General features: G+C 48.3%; 1 protein-coding gene across 1 annotated transcript; it reads left to right on the top strand.

Moving 5' to 3' along the window:
• The first annotated feature begins 7476 nt into the window (after positions 1-7476).
• Positions 7477-15973, top strand: LOC142570895 (neurogenic differentiation factor 1-like). The gene is made up of 3 exons (XM_075679199.1): positions 7477-7642; positions 8735-9104; positions 14316-15973. Exons 2-3 carry the CDS (start codon positions 8754-8756, stop codon positions 14562-14564), a joined length of 600 nt encoding a protein of 199 aa, XP_075535314.1. The 5' UTR covers positions 7477-7642; positions 8735-8753; the 3' UTR covers positions 14565-15973.
• Positions 15974-16256: the final 283 nt, after the last annotated feature.

Here is a 16256-nt window from a genome sequence, read left to right as displayed (position 1 = left end):
CTGTCGTCGTCTGCCACTTTGTGTGCCCGCGGCTTGCTTTTTCGTCCTTGAAATTCAGGCCGTAAACGCGGTAGGAATTGAGCCAGCCTCCTTTTTCCCTCACTCTCGCGGCGCATTCGCCTGCAGTGACAGTCTGACTGGTCCTGTCCGCACACGCATATCTCCACCGGGTTGAACTTTTCAGTCGCACTCGCGGATACGCGTTCTAATTTGTTGTTACGTGACGCCTTCGTTTTCTTACCCGCCACAACGAGCCCTTTGAAGATCTGCGTGATGGCCTGTTCGCTTGCCTTACGGGCTGCGGTGTGGCGACTTTCTCTATTCTTTGCTGAGCCGAATACTTGGCTCGCTTGATATTGCACTGTTTAACCAATTTTTGCCATGCCAGGCGGTCGCCTAATGCGCCTCTGAAGCTCCCGAGCGTTGGGTTCCTGCCCTGCTAGACCACCCTGCCATTCTCCTCTCCTTTTGACGACTCTGGAAAGTCGTCCAAGTGCGCAGGTACGAGGGAGTTTTTCAGCGCCTCCTTGAACCTTTTGGGGCTGTTTAAACTAGTCTCGTCTCCATAAGGAACGTCCTCCGGGGTAGTCCTTGTTTCTACATTCGCGACGTAACCACTCCCTTCTTCCGTTGCCATTCCTTCAACTACCTTCAGTAAGCCTGAAGAGCTTTCCGAACGTGTTAGTGCCAAATTAGCCTCTAATTCCTCTGTTAGCCCTTGCTGCGGTATTCTCACTGACCCGGATGCCTTCTCGCTAGCGCCTTTTTCCCTGATTTCACTATAGCTGCTTCCTGAATGTCACTGTCACGAGGCATATTTTTGGCTTCGTTGCTGTGATTTATCTCTGCTGCGATCTCTTGAGCATTGGAACGCGTGACAGCTTGGACCTTATGGTGGGCAAAACTCAGGCCTTTCTTTAACAGCACCTCCGAGTGATCTGAAAATAGGTGGGGATAGTGTTTCGACAGATTTGGCGATACTGCTGCTTCAATCAGCAATAGTACGGCCCTTCAATCTTTACGCTGGCTGTGGGCAAGCAAACACTACTCTTCTCGACTACCTGCCGGATCCATGCATATTCCCCTGTGAATAAAGGGAAAATCAGACATCCACCCGTTCGTAGCAATCGCTACAAAAGAAATCCATACGGGTTTCTCGAAAGAAAAGCCTCAGAGTTGAAGAAAACTCGACTTTTTCGACTTCGCCCTGCCATCTGCTAGCCGCCTGGTTAGCTCAGATGGTAGAGCGGCTGCGCCGGAAAGGCAGTGGTCCCGGGTTAGAGTTCCGGACCAGAACGAACTTTTCTTCAACTCTGAGGCTTTTCTTTCGAAGAACCTGTATGGGTTTCCTTTGTAGCGATTGCTACGAACGGGTGGATGTCTGATTCTCTCCTGAATTATCGGGCTGCACGTCTTTTGTCCCACCTCCGGCCTTTTCGTGTTGACTGGGGCGCGTGTTTTTTTCTTTGCTGAATTTAGTTAATGGCCTGACACGCGTTTTCTCAGATTCGCGACATGCAGCGACTTCATCTGCTAGCACTGCGGCACGTTCTAAGTCCTTTTCACCCGACCTATCTTGAATCCACAGGCGCATCTCTTCGTTCAAGGACCCATATAACTGCTTCATAACCTTGTCCTATAACTATAACTGCTTTGTCCTATAACTGCTCAATAGCCTTGTCGTGACAACTAAACGCGTCTTCCCCTTTAACCACTCAATTAAATTAACCTTCAACTTATAAGTGAAATCTTGAAAAGATTCGCACGGTGTTGTAGCTGTCATCTGAAAACGACGGCGGAAAGCCTCCGCTGAGAGCCAATATTTCCTTAGCAGCGCGGCTTTTACTTTCTGATAGTCACATGCGTCGTCTCTCGTTAGGCTTGAAATTATTTCGGTTGCTTCGCCAGGAAGAACGGTCAGAATCTGTTGTGGCTAACCCTCTAGCGCCAACCCGTTTTTCTCGCATGTTCGTTCAAAAGTAACGATAAACAATCCCATGTCATCGTTTACAATGTACGACGGCATGAGATCCCTTATTTTCACTCCTGCTTCACCTGAACGTCTTTCATTTATTGAAATGTTATTTGCCAATTGCATGGCCAGATCCTGCTGCACGTCTAGTTCTCTTAGCTTTAATTCGTAAGCTCTCTGTTCCTCTCGTTCCTTTCTTTCCCCAGCTTCCCTTTGATCAGCTCTCTGCCTTTCTTCTGCAGCGTTTCGTTCAGCTTTTTGCCTTTCCTCTGCAGCTCTTTGCCTTTCTTCTGCACCATTTTGTTCAGCTTTCTCAGCTCGTTTCTCCATCCCTTCCCACGCTTGTGATATTTCGTCCTCAAAGCACCGCACTTCTCAATCGCCTCAATAAACTGCGACTTTCTCTAACTTTTCCCGACCTCAATTCCCAGCTCTTCACAAGTTAATAACAACTCTGCTTTTCTCCATTTGCTTAAAGGGCCCCTGAAACGGTTCGGACAAATTTTGTAGACGCGTAGGATACAGCTTAAGTGGAACATTCGCACCACAATTTAAGTGAAGCGTTACGTATTAATGGAGCTACAAGCGATTAGAAGCTACCCTCCTCCCTAGCCATGCTTTTCCTCCTCAACTCGCTCGCCGAGCGAGTGGGGCTAAGCTCCGCCTTCACTGGTTCAGCGTCACGATGCGACGTCACATCGTCCACTTCCGGTTGTTTTGGAGCCCGCCCCCGCCCGCGCGAGACCGCTCCGCTAGCCGCTTGGCCGTCGACCCCAAGCGAGAGCTATCGAAGCAGCGTGCGTTGCGAGCATTCTGTCGTAGCGCCGAACGTGTCTTGTATTCCGGTAACCACAGGCAAGCTGGTCATTTCGGCAAATGACTGCAGGCATAAACTCAAGCTGATGAAGGAAGTTTAGCGTAGACGTACGTGAGCGGCCTGATCGGTCTGCGCGGTCGATACACTTGTTGGTGCAGCGCTTAACCAGCCAAACAAAGCGCTAATATTGCTCTAACCAAGTGTAAAACATTTTAAACATTTATAAAAACAACGTGTTACACTCCTGCGAAAAATACACACCAGCAGCAAAGAAGAATACACTTCGTTGCTGCTACTGTGTATGGTTGAGCTCTGTGCCACCAGGTGGCTGCACCGTGCAGACCATTCGCATTTGCCCTTCCGCTCATCTCATGGCTCATCCCGTTACGACAAAGTCAAGCGGCCAGACTCTGTCCCCTTGCGCTTGCGTTTTCCCTAATACCGGACTCGGGAAACGCTATTGCGTTAGTAATCTTCCGGTGTAAAGTGACGGCCACAAACGCGCAAATCCTGGCGCCGATCGGATAGCGGCAGTCCGATGCGCAGCAGCCAGTTCGCTCGTACGCTGCCTTGCAGAGGGACACGATGTCGCAGCTTGACATATTGCCAGTCGCTACGTTTGCAGTCCACAAGGCAACAAAGTCGAATCATAGTGCTCGCGAAAAGACTGAGACCGACTCTGACCGCGGCGCTCTCTTTAAAATGGAGTACGTTGTAACACAAGCAGACGACACATGCTGTGTGCCGGAAGTGCTTAAGTGTACTGAAAAATTATTCTTGTGCATTCTCTTTATGTTACTTTCTTTTGATAAAAACAAATTAACTAACATTCAAACTATTACGAAGATCATTTGTTTACCATAAAGTTGGAAAAATTATCGATCACGCGCCCTTGTCAGCCAATCGGATAGCTCGCCCCACTGACGTCGTGTGGGTGATTTCGGTCATATGGGTAGGGGCGGCTTAAAATTCCGCCGAGCAGTGCGCTGCGATCGGCAGCGATGTGCATATTTAAAACCTTATAATAAATTACACGCTTTACGCGGAGCACTTATATGTGTCAATTAATGATCAGAAGGACCTACTCTAACGACTCAATACGTTTGTAGAAAATCGTCAAAAGCGTTTCAGGGTCCCTTTAAATCCATGGTTAATAAAGAACGAGGACTTTCTTACTCTGCTGCGACGTGAAGAAGCTTTCAACAGGATCCTGCACGTACAGAAACTAATTTGTAGTTTTAGAAAACACACGAGCTATCACTTGGCAAATTCTCAAGAAAAGTCAAGCGCTCACCATTCTGCTGAAGCCAGGACGAAGGGTGAAGCATCCCATTGCTGCCTATCAGTTGATATAATCTCGACCGGGTGAGGTGGGTCTTCACCGCAAGAATCACGAAACGACGACGAAGCAGGGCATCGGGATGATGTAAAAAAGTAGAAAAGATTGTATTCACTTCATTTGTACATGGTTGTGACTCTTATCGGAGTCTCGAGCGGTTCTTTTTAACAGGTGGGCCAGCACGGCCTTAAATATCTTCTGGCAATCCTGTCGTCGTCGTCGCCGTCTTCCTCCGGAGCCTGTCTTTCCCTTTTGCCCATCGTTGGTGTCAGCTTGGGAAAAAGCGTGACGTCGTCTTGACCTCCGATTTCTTCTTCTATAATCTTGTGTCAGCTCGGGTAAAAGCGGAGTTTGAATGCCTTTCACACCTGTCAGGTCGATCATAACCGGCCAAACTCACGGTACCCCCACCGCCCAAAAATATGCATCTTGTATACCACGAGGGCAGGAGAAAAAACAGGGCAAATAACATGGCGAATAACTACGGAAGAAACAAGGACGCGGTTTTTGTAGAGGCTGCACGTTACAAACACAAACGTAGCTTTGTCGCAGCAGTACTTAACCACAACAGACAATACTGTACAAGCTTGACTATAAACACGGCACGCATCGAAACGGCGGAGGAAACGGCTGTAGCGTTAGTCATAGCACAAAGCAACGCATACGATATAATCAGCGATTCCCAAAGGGCAGTATGCAAATTCGCGAACGGCCGAATCTCACCTGAGGCACTAAATATACTCAGAAAAGGCAAAACAACAAGGGAAGACAGATGCGTCCAAACCTTATGGGCCCCAGCCACACCCCCGACTCAACGGGAGAGGACAACCCTAACGGCGGCGGCACACAACGTAGCTCGAGGACTCACTTTCCGAGCTGCGACGAACGTAGACCACTCGACAGGGCCCTCCGAAGTATGGGAATGGGAAGACAGAACGATCTGGTTCAACGGCATCACCAACCATCACAAGATGCAAAGGTGCACTTATCCACCACCCCATCCAAAACTCAGTAGATCGCAAGCTGTCCAGTGGTGACAACTACAAACCAAATCATATAAAAGTCCGATACTAATGCACGCTATTTATCCAGACATATAAACAACAGATAGGTGCAAAGTGTGTGGCACCTGCTATGGGAATGCCAGGGACTAATACACGACAATGACAGCGAGGCTTCCACCGACAGCCTCCGCGCGCGATGGCAGGCCGCGCTAATCAGCTCGAACCTGGAAGACCAACTCAGGGCTTTAGGGTGGGCCAAAGAAGGCGCCGGGAGGCAAGAACTCTTGGCCGTAACCTCGGCGGGTGTCCCAGCCCACTAACTCGCCGGACACGAATCGTTCTGATTCGAAATAAATTTTTCTCACTCACTCACCTCTAGGGCTGATCTGTGGCTTTCCCTCAAGATATATTTATGTGCAGTGAAGCACGCTTTCCGTCACGAATAACGTTTTTTTGGTTCTGTAGCACGGCGGTGTAATCGATTTAGTCAACAAAAATGGATGCAGCCTTTGATAAATAGCAGCAACAAGTGTCAGCGGCATAAAAATGATCACGCGCAATCCGATTATCAGGATACAGAAGAAAGTCTTCAGCCTCGGTACACACCGTAATGAGCACTAACACGACAGCGCCCGAGCCTGAACGCTCCCGTGCGCTTGTCGCACAGCTCGAAAATCAATTTAGCCAATAAACTGGGTTAGCTATGGCATCAACAAAATGAAGGAGGAAAATTGAGTTAACAACATGCAAGCCTCTTTATGAAACCACACATGGATCCTGTTTTGCCCAGTGACTGATTCGCACACTTTGTCTGCAAATAGGCGTAATGCCTCGGTGCGCCTTGGTTATACGGCTGTGACTTCCTACGCCACTAGATTGAGCAACTTACGTCAGCTGGGGTGAAACAGAGAACGAATATTAGCTAAAGCTAATCGCGTGGCACATGCTCGGCAATGAATTCCATATTGAAGTAATCAGGCGAAAATTCAGCAATCCCGCATTCACGCACACACCCACACACACATACACACAAGAACACTCTCCACACACAGCGCTCTGTGTGTGTGTTTGGGAGGGGGGGGGGGCGTTCAGAGCGCTGTGTGTGGAGGGTGTTCTTGTGTGTGGGTGTGTGTGGGTGTGTGCGTGAATGCGGGAGGGATGAACTTGCGCCTGATTACTCCAATATGACGAGTTACCAACTAACCCAACAGCAAATTGTATTAAGGAATTCCGCGTTGTTGTATTTGCACCTACGCTTCTTTTTCGGCACTGCTGAAGCTCCTTCTGTCTTTAATTCCGCGATCCCCACTAGCAAAATCTGTGCATCATCTTGTTCCTTTTCCTCGCTTTTCTTTCACCCGCGTAGATGACTCACAGGAGACAAGGAAGAATAGGAGGACGGCTTAAGCCGAAGCACCACTAAGACGCCTCGCGGAAGGAAGGAAGGAAGGAAGACGGCGGCGAGGGTTTCGCACTTGGCGGCTGAAATATATTGCCGTCCGATAAAGACGGGAGCCCTGCCTTCGGCGGAGAAGGTGGGCGCATTTGCATAACCCAGGCGCCTCCTTGGCAGCGGGAACACACGCCGGATTCCTGCCTCGCAGAAGCGGAGGCACATTAATCCCGCGGATACGCGCGGCGCGCGGCCTCAGCGGCGAGAGAAGATGAACGGCCATCGGGAGGGACGCGCGCTATCTCTATCGATTCTGCCAGCGCGCAGTCGGAGCCTCCGGCAGATAGGAAGCACGCGGCGAACCGGCAGGCCGTCACGCAAGCAGGCGTGCCAGAGGAAGCGCGCGCGCCTATTACGCTGCATCGCCTCCAATTACCAATCTTAGCCCATTAAACTCCACAGAGATCAGTCCCGCGGCGCTCGCTCGCCGAAGACGCGAGCCCGCGGCCTGGCCAAGGTAAACAAGCCCGGGCGCGGCCCGGAGCTCGTGCATGCGTATACGGGCCGCGCGAGTGCGAAATAACAAACGCCCGTCTTTCTCTCTCTGAGCGGAGGGGCCGCTTGAAGCGCAAAATTCTTCCTACATATTCCAGGTATCGGCCCAAGCGTGGCAGCGGCGGCTAGGAGTAATTACTTTTGCGCGATGCCTGGCGTTGGGTAAAACGCTCGCGGCGTCTATACGCGCGTGAGCTCGCGAGCTCGCGCTTAACGCCATTGGATGATGCGAGGCAACATGGCGCCGCATGCTGCCTTCTCATGGAAGGGAAAATAAGGTGTACACGTGCGCGAACGTGTGCACGGGAGGGGGGGAGAGAGAGATTGCGAAATAAAAGGAAGTAAAGGTAGAGCATAGGGAATGGGGGAGAAAGGTGTTGCCGTAGTCCGAGATACTGATAAGCGGCCCATAAAGGTGCGCCCGTGAGCTCGAGCGCCGCAGTGCGCACGGCAGGGCAGTTTGGCTGCACGTTGGGAACACTCGAGCTAGGGACACAACCCTGCGCGAACTCGACCCGCTGCGAGGCACCCCCGTATCAGTCAAGCCAGCCGCTCGCCTGAGGTGAGTTTTCTCACTGCGACGTTCAGCTTCGACCAGCTGTCACTGCACGGCCGAACTCCATAGGCTCGCTTCGAGAAAAGGAATGCGACGCCCAGGGTTATTACAAAAAATATTTCTCGCTACTCCGTGTGCCGCAAAGTGACATATGGGACCCAGAAAGAAAGAAACACGCAATCTGCATCTCAGTGCCTATCGCTTTCTTTGTCCGGTCTGTCGTTTTACAATGCAAAAAAGTTATGGAGCACGAAACGTCTCGAAGCTGTGTGCGACTTTGTGCTTTTCTCTCTCTCTCTCTCTCTCTCTGTTTAAAGAATGGCGTCAGTGTGTTTTACGTATGTATATTGAGACGAATATGTCGGCAAATCAACAAATCTCAACTTAAAGTGTGGCCTCAGTAAATGGTGACTTGCACTTCTCAGAAATCGATGGTCCACAGAGCAGAAAAACAAGTTGAACACGTGTGCTAATTTTACTCCGTACCCGCAAGAGATTACTGACCGAGATGGTCTTAGCATAGGGCAGTTGGCCTCGTAGTGCCCCTCGAAGGTGGCTTCATTCTGTACCCGGCTTGATGATTCGGCGCTCCATGTGGTAATCACACAAAGCGAGAATTCAGGAATGGGTCCCAAAATTCTTGCTTTCCTTTTTCAGAACATCGACACATTCCAGAGTGAAATCGGTGGTTCCGTCAATTTGTCTGAGCGATGGCATGTAGATTGTTCGTGGTGTGTAACATGAACCGCATAACGTTAAAAAAAAAAGAAATCCCGATAAAATATTTTGTGTTATCTGCTTTTCTACTCACTCACAATTATGCGAGAAAAAACAAACGTACCTGAAACCTACACACGCCTTTCCATGCAAAGCTCACAGCTCGTAATCTTAAGGAGAGCTGGAAAATTCTTACAGTGCGTAATTTTAGTATGCAGAACGGCAGTATAAGAGCTCGTTAAGGAGGCTCCATGCGATAGCAGCAATCCGCAGAAAACGTTATATTTTCGCTTCACGAAATGTACATTGGTAACATGCGCGGTCGTGAGAATGGCAAGCAGACCACTTATGTCCTCGCTTTTGTCCCTGCTCTCTCCGCAGCGAAGGACAGCGTTGCGACATGCGCAGGTGTCCAGCCCCGTCCAGCTCGAGCACGCGCGGCGGTGTCCCGTCGCCGTGCCCGTGCGACTCGTCCTCGCCGCGGCTGCTGTCCAAGTTCCGCCAGCGCCGGCACAAGGCCAACGCGCGCGAGCGCCAGCGCATGCACGGCCTGAACGCGGCGCTGGACACGCTGAGGCGTCGCGTGCCCATCAACCACCAGGAGCCAGGCAGCGCGGTGCCCCGCCTCTCCAAGATCGAGACCCTGCGGCTGGCCAAGAACTACATCGGCGCTCTGGCCGAGACGCTGCGCCAGGGCAGTCCCATGGAGGCCACCGTGTTCGCCCGCCACCTGGCCAGGGGACTCTCGCAGGTCGGCACTTTCTTTTGTTGTTGTTATTGTTGCTGGCATGCGCGCCGTATGGAGCGCGAAGCTCTGTCGAGTTTCGGGTTGAATGCGCCACTCACTGGACAAAGCTTTGCTGCTGAGAATGTTACGGGCACTGTTGTTTCCCAATGCCCTCTCTGTAAATTGGGCTGTGCATTAATAAGGAATCAAGTACAGCGTAATTGAAATCGTTCTTGGCTGTAGACATCCTTTACAGAGGCTTGCTGTGGCACATCGCTGCCAACGAGTAGCCAGCCAATTACGGCAAGCGCACGCGGCATTTTTCTATAGCCGTTCTAGGCTTCTTATCACAGGGAAAAAACAAATCTGTTTAAGCTACAGAATATTGTCAGGGTATCGAACCGGAACCGAACCGAGAGCCTAAAAGCGAAAAAAAAACATTTTTTCCCACTCAAACCGGAACTGAATCAAAGTGTTACCATTCGTTTGTCACTCCAGGGCGAAGCCGCAAGAAAAAAAAAATAAAGGGTTTCGGTTCAGGTTGACCACCTTTTCTGGAGCTTTTCATCCATGCATTGCCTGCACTTGTGGTTCAACTATTATGCCTTATTTGTAGATACACACCATCTTCCCGTGATTTTATTTGTAGCAGCGCCGTTAGGATGCGTCGCGGGGCAGACTATATCTGCTGTGTTAACGCGACAATATTCGCATCGCATCTGACGAGCGAACTCACCATACTGCGACGCGTGCGTGCCAACTACTTGAGAAAGTGGAACATACGTCTGCCTCCAGTAGATACGACTGTGAACCGCAGGCATTGATCTTTCATCAGCGCTATTTAGCGACCGGCCGTTTAATGAAGAAGTGTTACTGGACCATTCACCGGATACATAAATGAAGCGAGCCATCAAGGCTCTCTTAGAATATTTAGTTAACACCGGCCTATAGATTCAAAGCTGTGAACGAGCCCTTCAAGCACGGACGTGTATATAATCGCATCCTACTGCCTGTCCTCATCATTACTACTCCTCAGTCCCCTATTATTCCCCTCTTTCTTTTCCTCCTGCCAGGGTATCGAACCCTGGCAGGAGGAGAGCAGGCCGGAGGACACTCTGCGTTTTCCTCAATATATTATCTCCCTGCTCTCTCTCTCCCTCAGTAAAGCTTCGCTTCGCATAGAGCCTTTTGTAACTACGTGCTGCCTCAAGAGAGAACAACAGGCGTAATCTTTAAATTCAGCTTAGCAGCAGCTTATTCGGTTATGAAAATGAGCTTAAACCGGTTCGAACCGGTCTGAACCGCTCTCTTTTCTTTTTGCACCGGGATTGAACCAGAACTGAACCGGTTTTGGTGAACCGAAATGAAAAAGAGTTTTGGTGCAGAGTGTTCGCTCCCCAAACTCTATGTGGAGCGAACAGTACCTCCGCCAGCGGGCGCAAATTTACTGTATTGAATGAGGAGGAGGAGGAGGAGGAGGAGGAGGAGGAGGAGGAGGAGGAGGAGGAGGAGGAGGAAATAATATTTATAAGTTCCATAGAAAGCAAAACCCCAGTCTGCGCCTTTTTGGTATAGCGTAGGCCTCCTGACCCACGTTGATGTGCTACATCAGAAGCGGCCATAATGGTTTTTCGAAATTTCTTGCAGTAGGAGTCTGCTCCTCTCTGCTGCTGGGGTGCTTGTTCGGCGGCAACTTTGAAAGCATTGTGCTTTCGAAAGGGGAGGTCGCGAGGCTCTCCCGTTGCGGAGCGATTCCAGTGCACCGCTGTCGACGTTCGTAACAGAGCCTGCAAAGACCGCGTTAAGCGAACGACATCGAAGTGCGGTCTTATATGGGCCAGCCGAGGCATGCCGGGCGCCGCTGTGACTTTCGTTACATTTGGCATAATTTCACTGTAAATTGATTTGCTCCCTTACTACTGCTTTTTGTCTAGCTCACACCCTTACACACTTTATGGGTGCAAGAGTGAGTTACGAACCGATCTGTATCCTTAAGGATACTTAAGTGTTTAATATCCAAGTGTTTAATGCTCTGCCGAAGATATTGTAACTTTAATACTTATGTCGCTTTTATTATTCTGGTTCTGTTATAAAGCCAATAGATTGATCTCATGGTAATGATTTTCTAGCGTGAACTTGAACTAAGTATCAGTTACGCGTTAAGTACCTTTGACCAGAAATCCGTGTGTTTATATATATATATATATATATATATATATATATATATATATATATATATATAGAAAGAGAGAGAGAGAGAGAGAGAGAGAGAGAGAGAGAGAGAGAGAGAGAGAGAAAAAAGAGGTGAAATCTGGTGTGAGACCAAGCCACAAGTACGATTGCTAGTTCCCTATGTTACAGGAATTCGTACTTGATGTCCCTCGTCAATCTGATTAACCGATCAGAGAACATTTATTTAGATAGCCTATGAAAAGTCTAACCATTTCGCTATGGTGTATACGGGAAGTTTTATACTGATTGTCTTAGAGCTCCTTCTCTTTCTCCCTCCATATGTGATTGGTCTTCTATGAATTGCCCGTTTCGGTAATTTCAGAAGACGCGCGTTACCAGAAGGCGATAATTATAAAAACGTAGTAACGGCCTTTGTCTGTGCGGACCTCACTGCAGGTCTGTTAACAACAGCGCGTGTCCAGAGATACCATCCGCGGCATTTACTAGCGTTCACTAGCGGCGCGTAATCTCGCTGATAACGTCAGCGTGTGTGCAAGCAGAACGCGTGGATGGTGCTGTTAACATCATCCGTGTTGTTAGCATATTTGAGGCTTTTGCATACATCTGTGTAACTGCAACTGTATTAAGACAAACCTGTCTACATGAAGTCATAAGCAATCAGCTTACCGCGTGAATTATTCCTTTTCTTATAATGGAGTTGCCAGTTTACGCATGAAGAAAAAAGAAAGGCGAATAGGAACGACTGATACATTTAGAGCGATGTGGTAGCATATTCTTGTAGAGCAAATGCATCAGAGTGCGCTGCGCGTTTCGTGAGCCAACCACGCGGTTCCGAGAGACACGCCATGCGCGTCTCTCTTTGCTCGTCCTGCAGGAAGTGTTTTGGCAGCAGTCATGCAATGATGTGAATCGCACGCTTTCCGACATTTTAGTTGGACAAAACGTTGCAAAAAAAAAAGTCCGCAAAAAAGAAAGAATAGTCCGCACAGGCTTGTGTTGAAGCTGTCGAGTTTTCGTTCGAGTTCAGTTCTTGCAATACGGCGACATGGTTGAGCTGGTTAATATTCATTTTGAACGTGCAAGATGTGAGGCAGAAATACGACGACACAACGCTGGTCTTGGTCATTGTTTTGTTCGCGCTCTTACATCACGCTCAAAACGAGTTGCGAAACGAGTTCCTCGCGATATCATCAAAATTTTGCAACGGTGCGTCAAAACAGTGCGATCCGTCGGTCGATATGCATCTAAAGGTGGCTGCTCGGAGTTTTGCAAACTGTTGGAACTGTTAGAAGCCTTACATCGCTTGGAAGACTGTTGGCTGCCTTTATTGCATCGACTGTATAATCGACTGTATAATTCTAACGAACGTGTGTTGCGCTCTTGATTGCTGATTAGACTGTTGTTATAACCGCTCTTAGAAGCTTGTTGGACGCGGTTGTTTGTGTGGCTATGGTATCACACGCTTTCATAACACACAGTTCATACAGATGCCTACAAGAGAGAATTCATGTGTGTATGAATAGATGACAAAGGCCTCAGTGTAATTTTTTTTTTCTGTGAAAGCCGCAACAGCACGGGATTGAAACAATCAGAAAAATTTATGTTGTTATTTTGATCCGGTGGAACTAATGGAACGACAACTAAAAAAACACTGCATGGCTTACTAGCAGAAACATGCGCTAGCAGAAGTCATTCTATACAGCGACTGGGGAGTTCTTCCCCCAGGGATGCGCGGAAGGAAGCTTTTCTCTCTGCCAAACACTGCACAACTTGGTGTTCAATAAAAGCTAGAATTCAGTGTCTGGTGCTCAGCAGGGGACAGAAAGGGTAGGCGTCTTCTTCCAAAACATTACACGTTCTGTGCTCTTCTATAGTTGACACACGTATCAAGATGGACATACAGAATATATATATATATATATATATATATATATATATATATATATATATATATATATATTAAGTTCGTCTGGCATCTATTTACATTGCCAAGTTTTGCACCGTTTAGTTACAATCGTCTGGGCGTTATTCCGCCAACGTGCGAGAACTTTCTCGCTGACAATTTACTGACATAAAATTTAATTGCCGTTTACAGTTGCGCCAACACGCACTTTCAAACGCCATGTCAATGAGCTGTTCTGCATGGCGCGATGTGTGTAAAAAAGAAAGTTACGGAAACTCAGAACCGATTTTATTTATAAGTTCATTCAGTAAACGGAGAGCAGTAAGATCCACGAATTCAGTAACTAGAATTTACCCTCCTGGAGGCATCATTGTTTACTTGGGTGCATGTATTAACGAGAAATAGAATTGATCTTTCAGAAGCAGTAAGTGAAAGTGACCACCACGTGTAAAAATCAACATTAACAAACTCCGTCCTTGGCAGCCGCGTGTAGACGGGGAGCCATGCCGTCATTTCATTGCAGTGTTACAAAAAAAAAAAAGAAAAACTGCGTCTCCCGATAGTAAGAAACTACTGACGCGGACATCGGCGGATCATTTGCAGATTTATGGCGTCCGCGCATTGTGAGACGCGCGCCGACGTGATGGAGAATGGTGTTGTTGAAGCCGACTGAGAGAAAGTCGGCCGATTCTCATCCATAGTATTGTGCGCTTGCCTTTAGGAGCGTGTGATACAGACAACCGTATCGGCTTTAATCTGGCCTTATAAATTTGGCCTCACTTCGTCGAAGTCGCCCTCCCCATAGCCCTGACTTCACGATGTTCGCCCTCCCTCACTTTTACCTTCACAGACTTTCCAACTCTATTCTTCACCTCTGCTCTCACCTCACTCTGTGAGGGTGAGAGGAACTGAGGGTGAGGACAACCTCGCAAGAAGGTGCCCATGTCTATAGTCGTAGCTCAAGGCATTTGATGTATGTTTAGTGCAGACGTCAGGGTGGTTCTTCCAAGCTTGAATGGGTTGCAAGAGAGGGTGGACATTTCGGAAGTGCCCCCCATCAATGCAAAACACCGCACGAGGCGCGTGTTTGCGGTTATACTCACGCCATCGATGCTCGTGCACGCTACTATTCTCTGCAGGCCACGGTCAACCTGATTGCCGGCCAGCTGCGACTGAGTCCGCGCGCGATCGCTGTCCCGGACAACGGCGCCTCGCCGTCCCCGGCGCCGCACTGGGTCGCCACATTCGGGAAGACGCCCCCGCAACCGTCGTCGCCCGCCATCGCGGACGCCTACGAGAGGCCACCCCGGACGCCGGACGCCGCCGCCGCGCTGGTTCAACGGCCACGGCCCTTGGCGCCGTCGTCGTATCCGGGGGCGGCTCCCTAGGCCGCCTCCTTTGCGTCGCGTCAGTTGCTCTGCTCTCGGCGTTCATTCCACTCTCGAGCGCACTTAGCCTCTAACGGTACAGAACTAAGAAGGAAAAAAAAAGGTGGAGCGAGGCGATTTTTTTTTTCTGCGGCATTTCGTTTCTCCAAATCGAGAAAACGCTTTCAAAATATCCACCTTTCCGAAGACGTGCACTAATACACTCAGACCTATAGCTCCAGTACTTTGGCATCCCTGTTGGATCAGATGGTGGGTCCTGAACCTAGTGCTTGCTCCTCAGGAATTGTGGCCCCGGGCTAGGGGCTGTTAATATATGCTCTTTCTTCGCTCTTTCTCCCTTTCCGTTGGAAACGCTGTTTATCCGCGGGTGCTCTTTGCCCGCTATAATGCACACGACTGAAGAACGGAGACAAGGAAAATGTAGTGTACTTTTAATTTCTGAGGAATAATTATTAGAAGAGAGTGCAGTTATGCAAGATTGTTGTGCCAGTCAATGCAAACTACCTTTTCTTTCTCGTAATCCTGAAGAAGTCCAGTTCAGAGCAGAAGCGTAACAGGTGTAGGCGCCATACCGACCTATAACAACGATGCACTATACTTATAGTGTTCGCGCTGAAACTGTTGCTCTAAATGTTAGGACCTGGACACATAATGTTTAATGATTGGAGTCAGTCGCGCAAACACGTTGAGAATAAGTATTGCTTTCTTTGGTAAATGTGAAACACGGCAGCTTCCTTTCACTCCGGTGAAGGAAAAGAAATATCGTTTAGAAAGTTACGTACGCACATTTACGTCAGGTTTCTGATGAGATGACTGATACTGCCACGTCCTTACTGTGCAAAAGTGTGGTGACAAAGGGATCTCTTTCATTATGATGCAGCAAATTTGACTATCATTTTACGCCAGCGTTCCGTACAGGGTACATTTCGACAAGTTTCACCATCTTTAATACATCTCTGTCTGTAAATTGAATGAATATTGTTGTTACTTTTCTATCTTCTGTAGCGCTGGGTAAATGGCCAGAAAAAAAAAGGGGGAAAACGTCAAAATGCTACAATTTTAAAGAATATCTTTCTTGAAGGCAACATTTCCCAAGAAAAAAAAATGTTTGATGCTGTCATGTCGAAATAATTGCGCGGGGCTTGTAAATAATTATAAGCGATGTTTTCGAATTCATCGTTATTGACGATCAGCCAACTCGTGTACGCGCGCAATTCGCTGTTGCATATTGTTTCGCTTGTTAGGGCGTTGTTAGAGCAACAATGTGCCACACTGTTTCTGCACATCGTGCAGATCACCTTTGTTATTGTCTTGCACGTCGCCAAACTGTCAGTGACTTGTTTTCTTTTCATTCTTTTTTGCGCACACACCCCGGAACTAAGTTGCTAATAAAGTCTACTGATACCGATCGTGACTAAATACTGAAGTTCCTTGCTGAACGTTTATGCAGGCCCACAAATATTTGATATGGCCCACAGCTTGTGTCTTCAGGTGGACGACAACCTAAAGATATCAGACTATTTTAATTATGAAGTTAATTTTATGCGTGATATCACAGCTTAACAAGCAACACCACATATTGCCTTTGAAGAGCTCTATTGATGGACGCTTCCTCCTGTCGTCCTTTGACGTCACTATATATATATATATATATATATATATATATATATATATATATATATATATATATAT

Source organism: Dermacentor variabilis, chromosome 2, assembly GCF_050947875.1.
Source record: "Dermacentor variabilis isolate Ectoservices chromosome 2, ASM5094787v1, whole genome shotgun sequence".
In the NCBI taxonomy this organism is placed as follows: Eukaryota; Metazoa; Arthropoda; class Arachnida; order Ixodida; family Ixodidae; genus Dermacentor; species Dermacentor variabilis.
Note: the sequence above shows the minus strand (reverse complement) of the source record. Positions and strands in the feature narration are given on the sequence as shown.

Bases quoted from the DNA above. Each gene is read 5' to 3' on its own strand.
- LOC142570895 (XM_075679199.1), top strand. From the start codon at position 8,754: ATGCGCAGGTGTCCAGCCCCGTCCAGCTCGAGCACGCGCGGCGGTGTC. The intron at 9,105-14,315 runs GTCGGCACTTTC...TATTCTCTGCAG, and splicing joins TGGCCAGGGGACTCTCGCAG to GCCACGGTCAACCTGATTGC.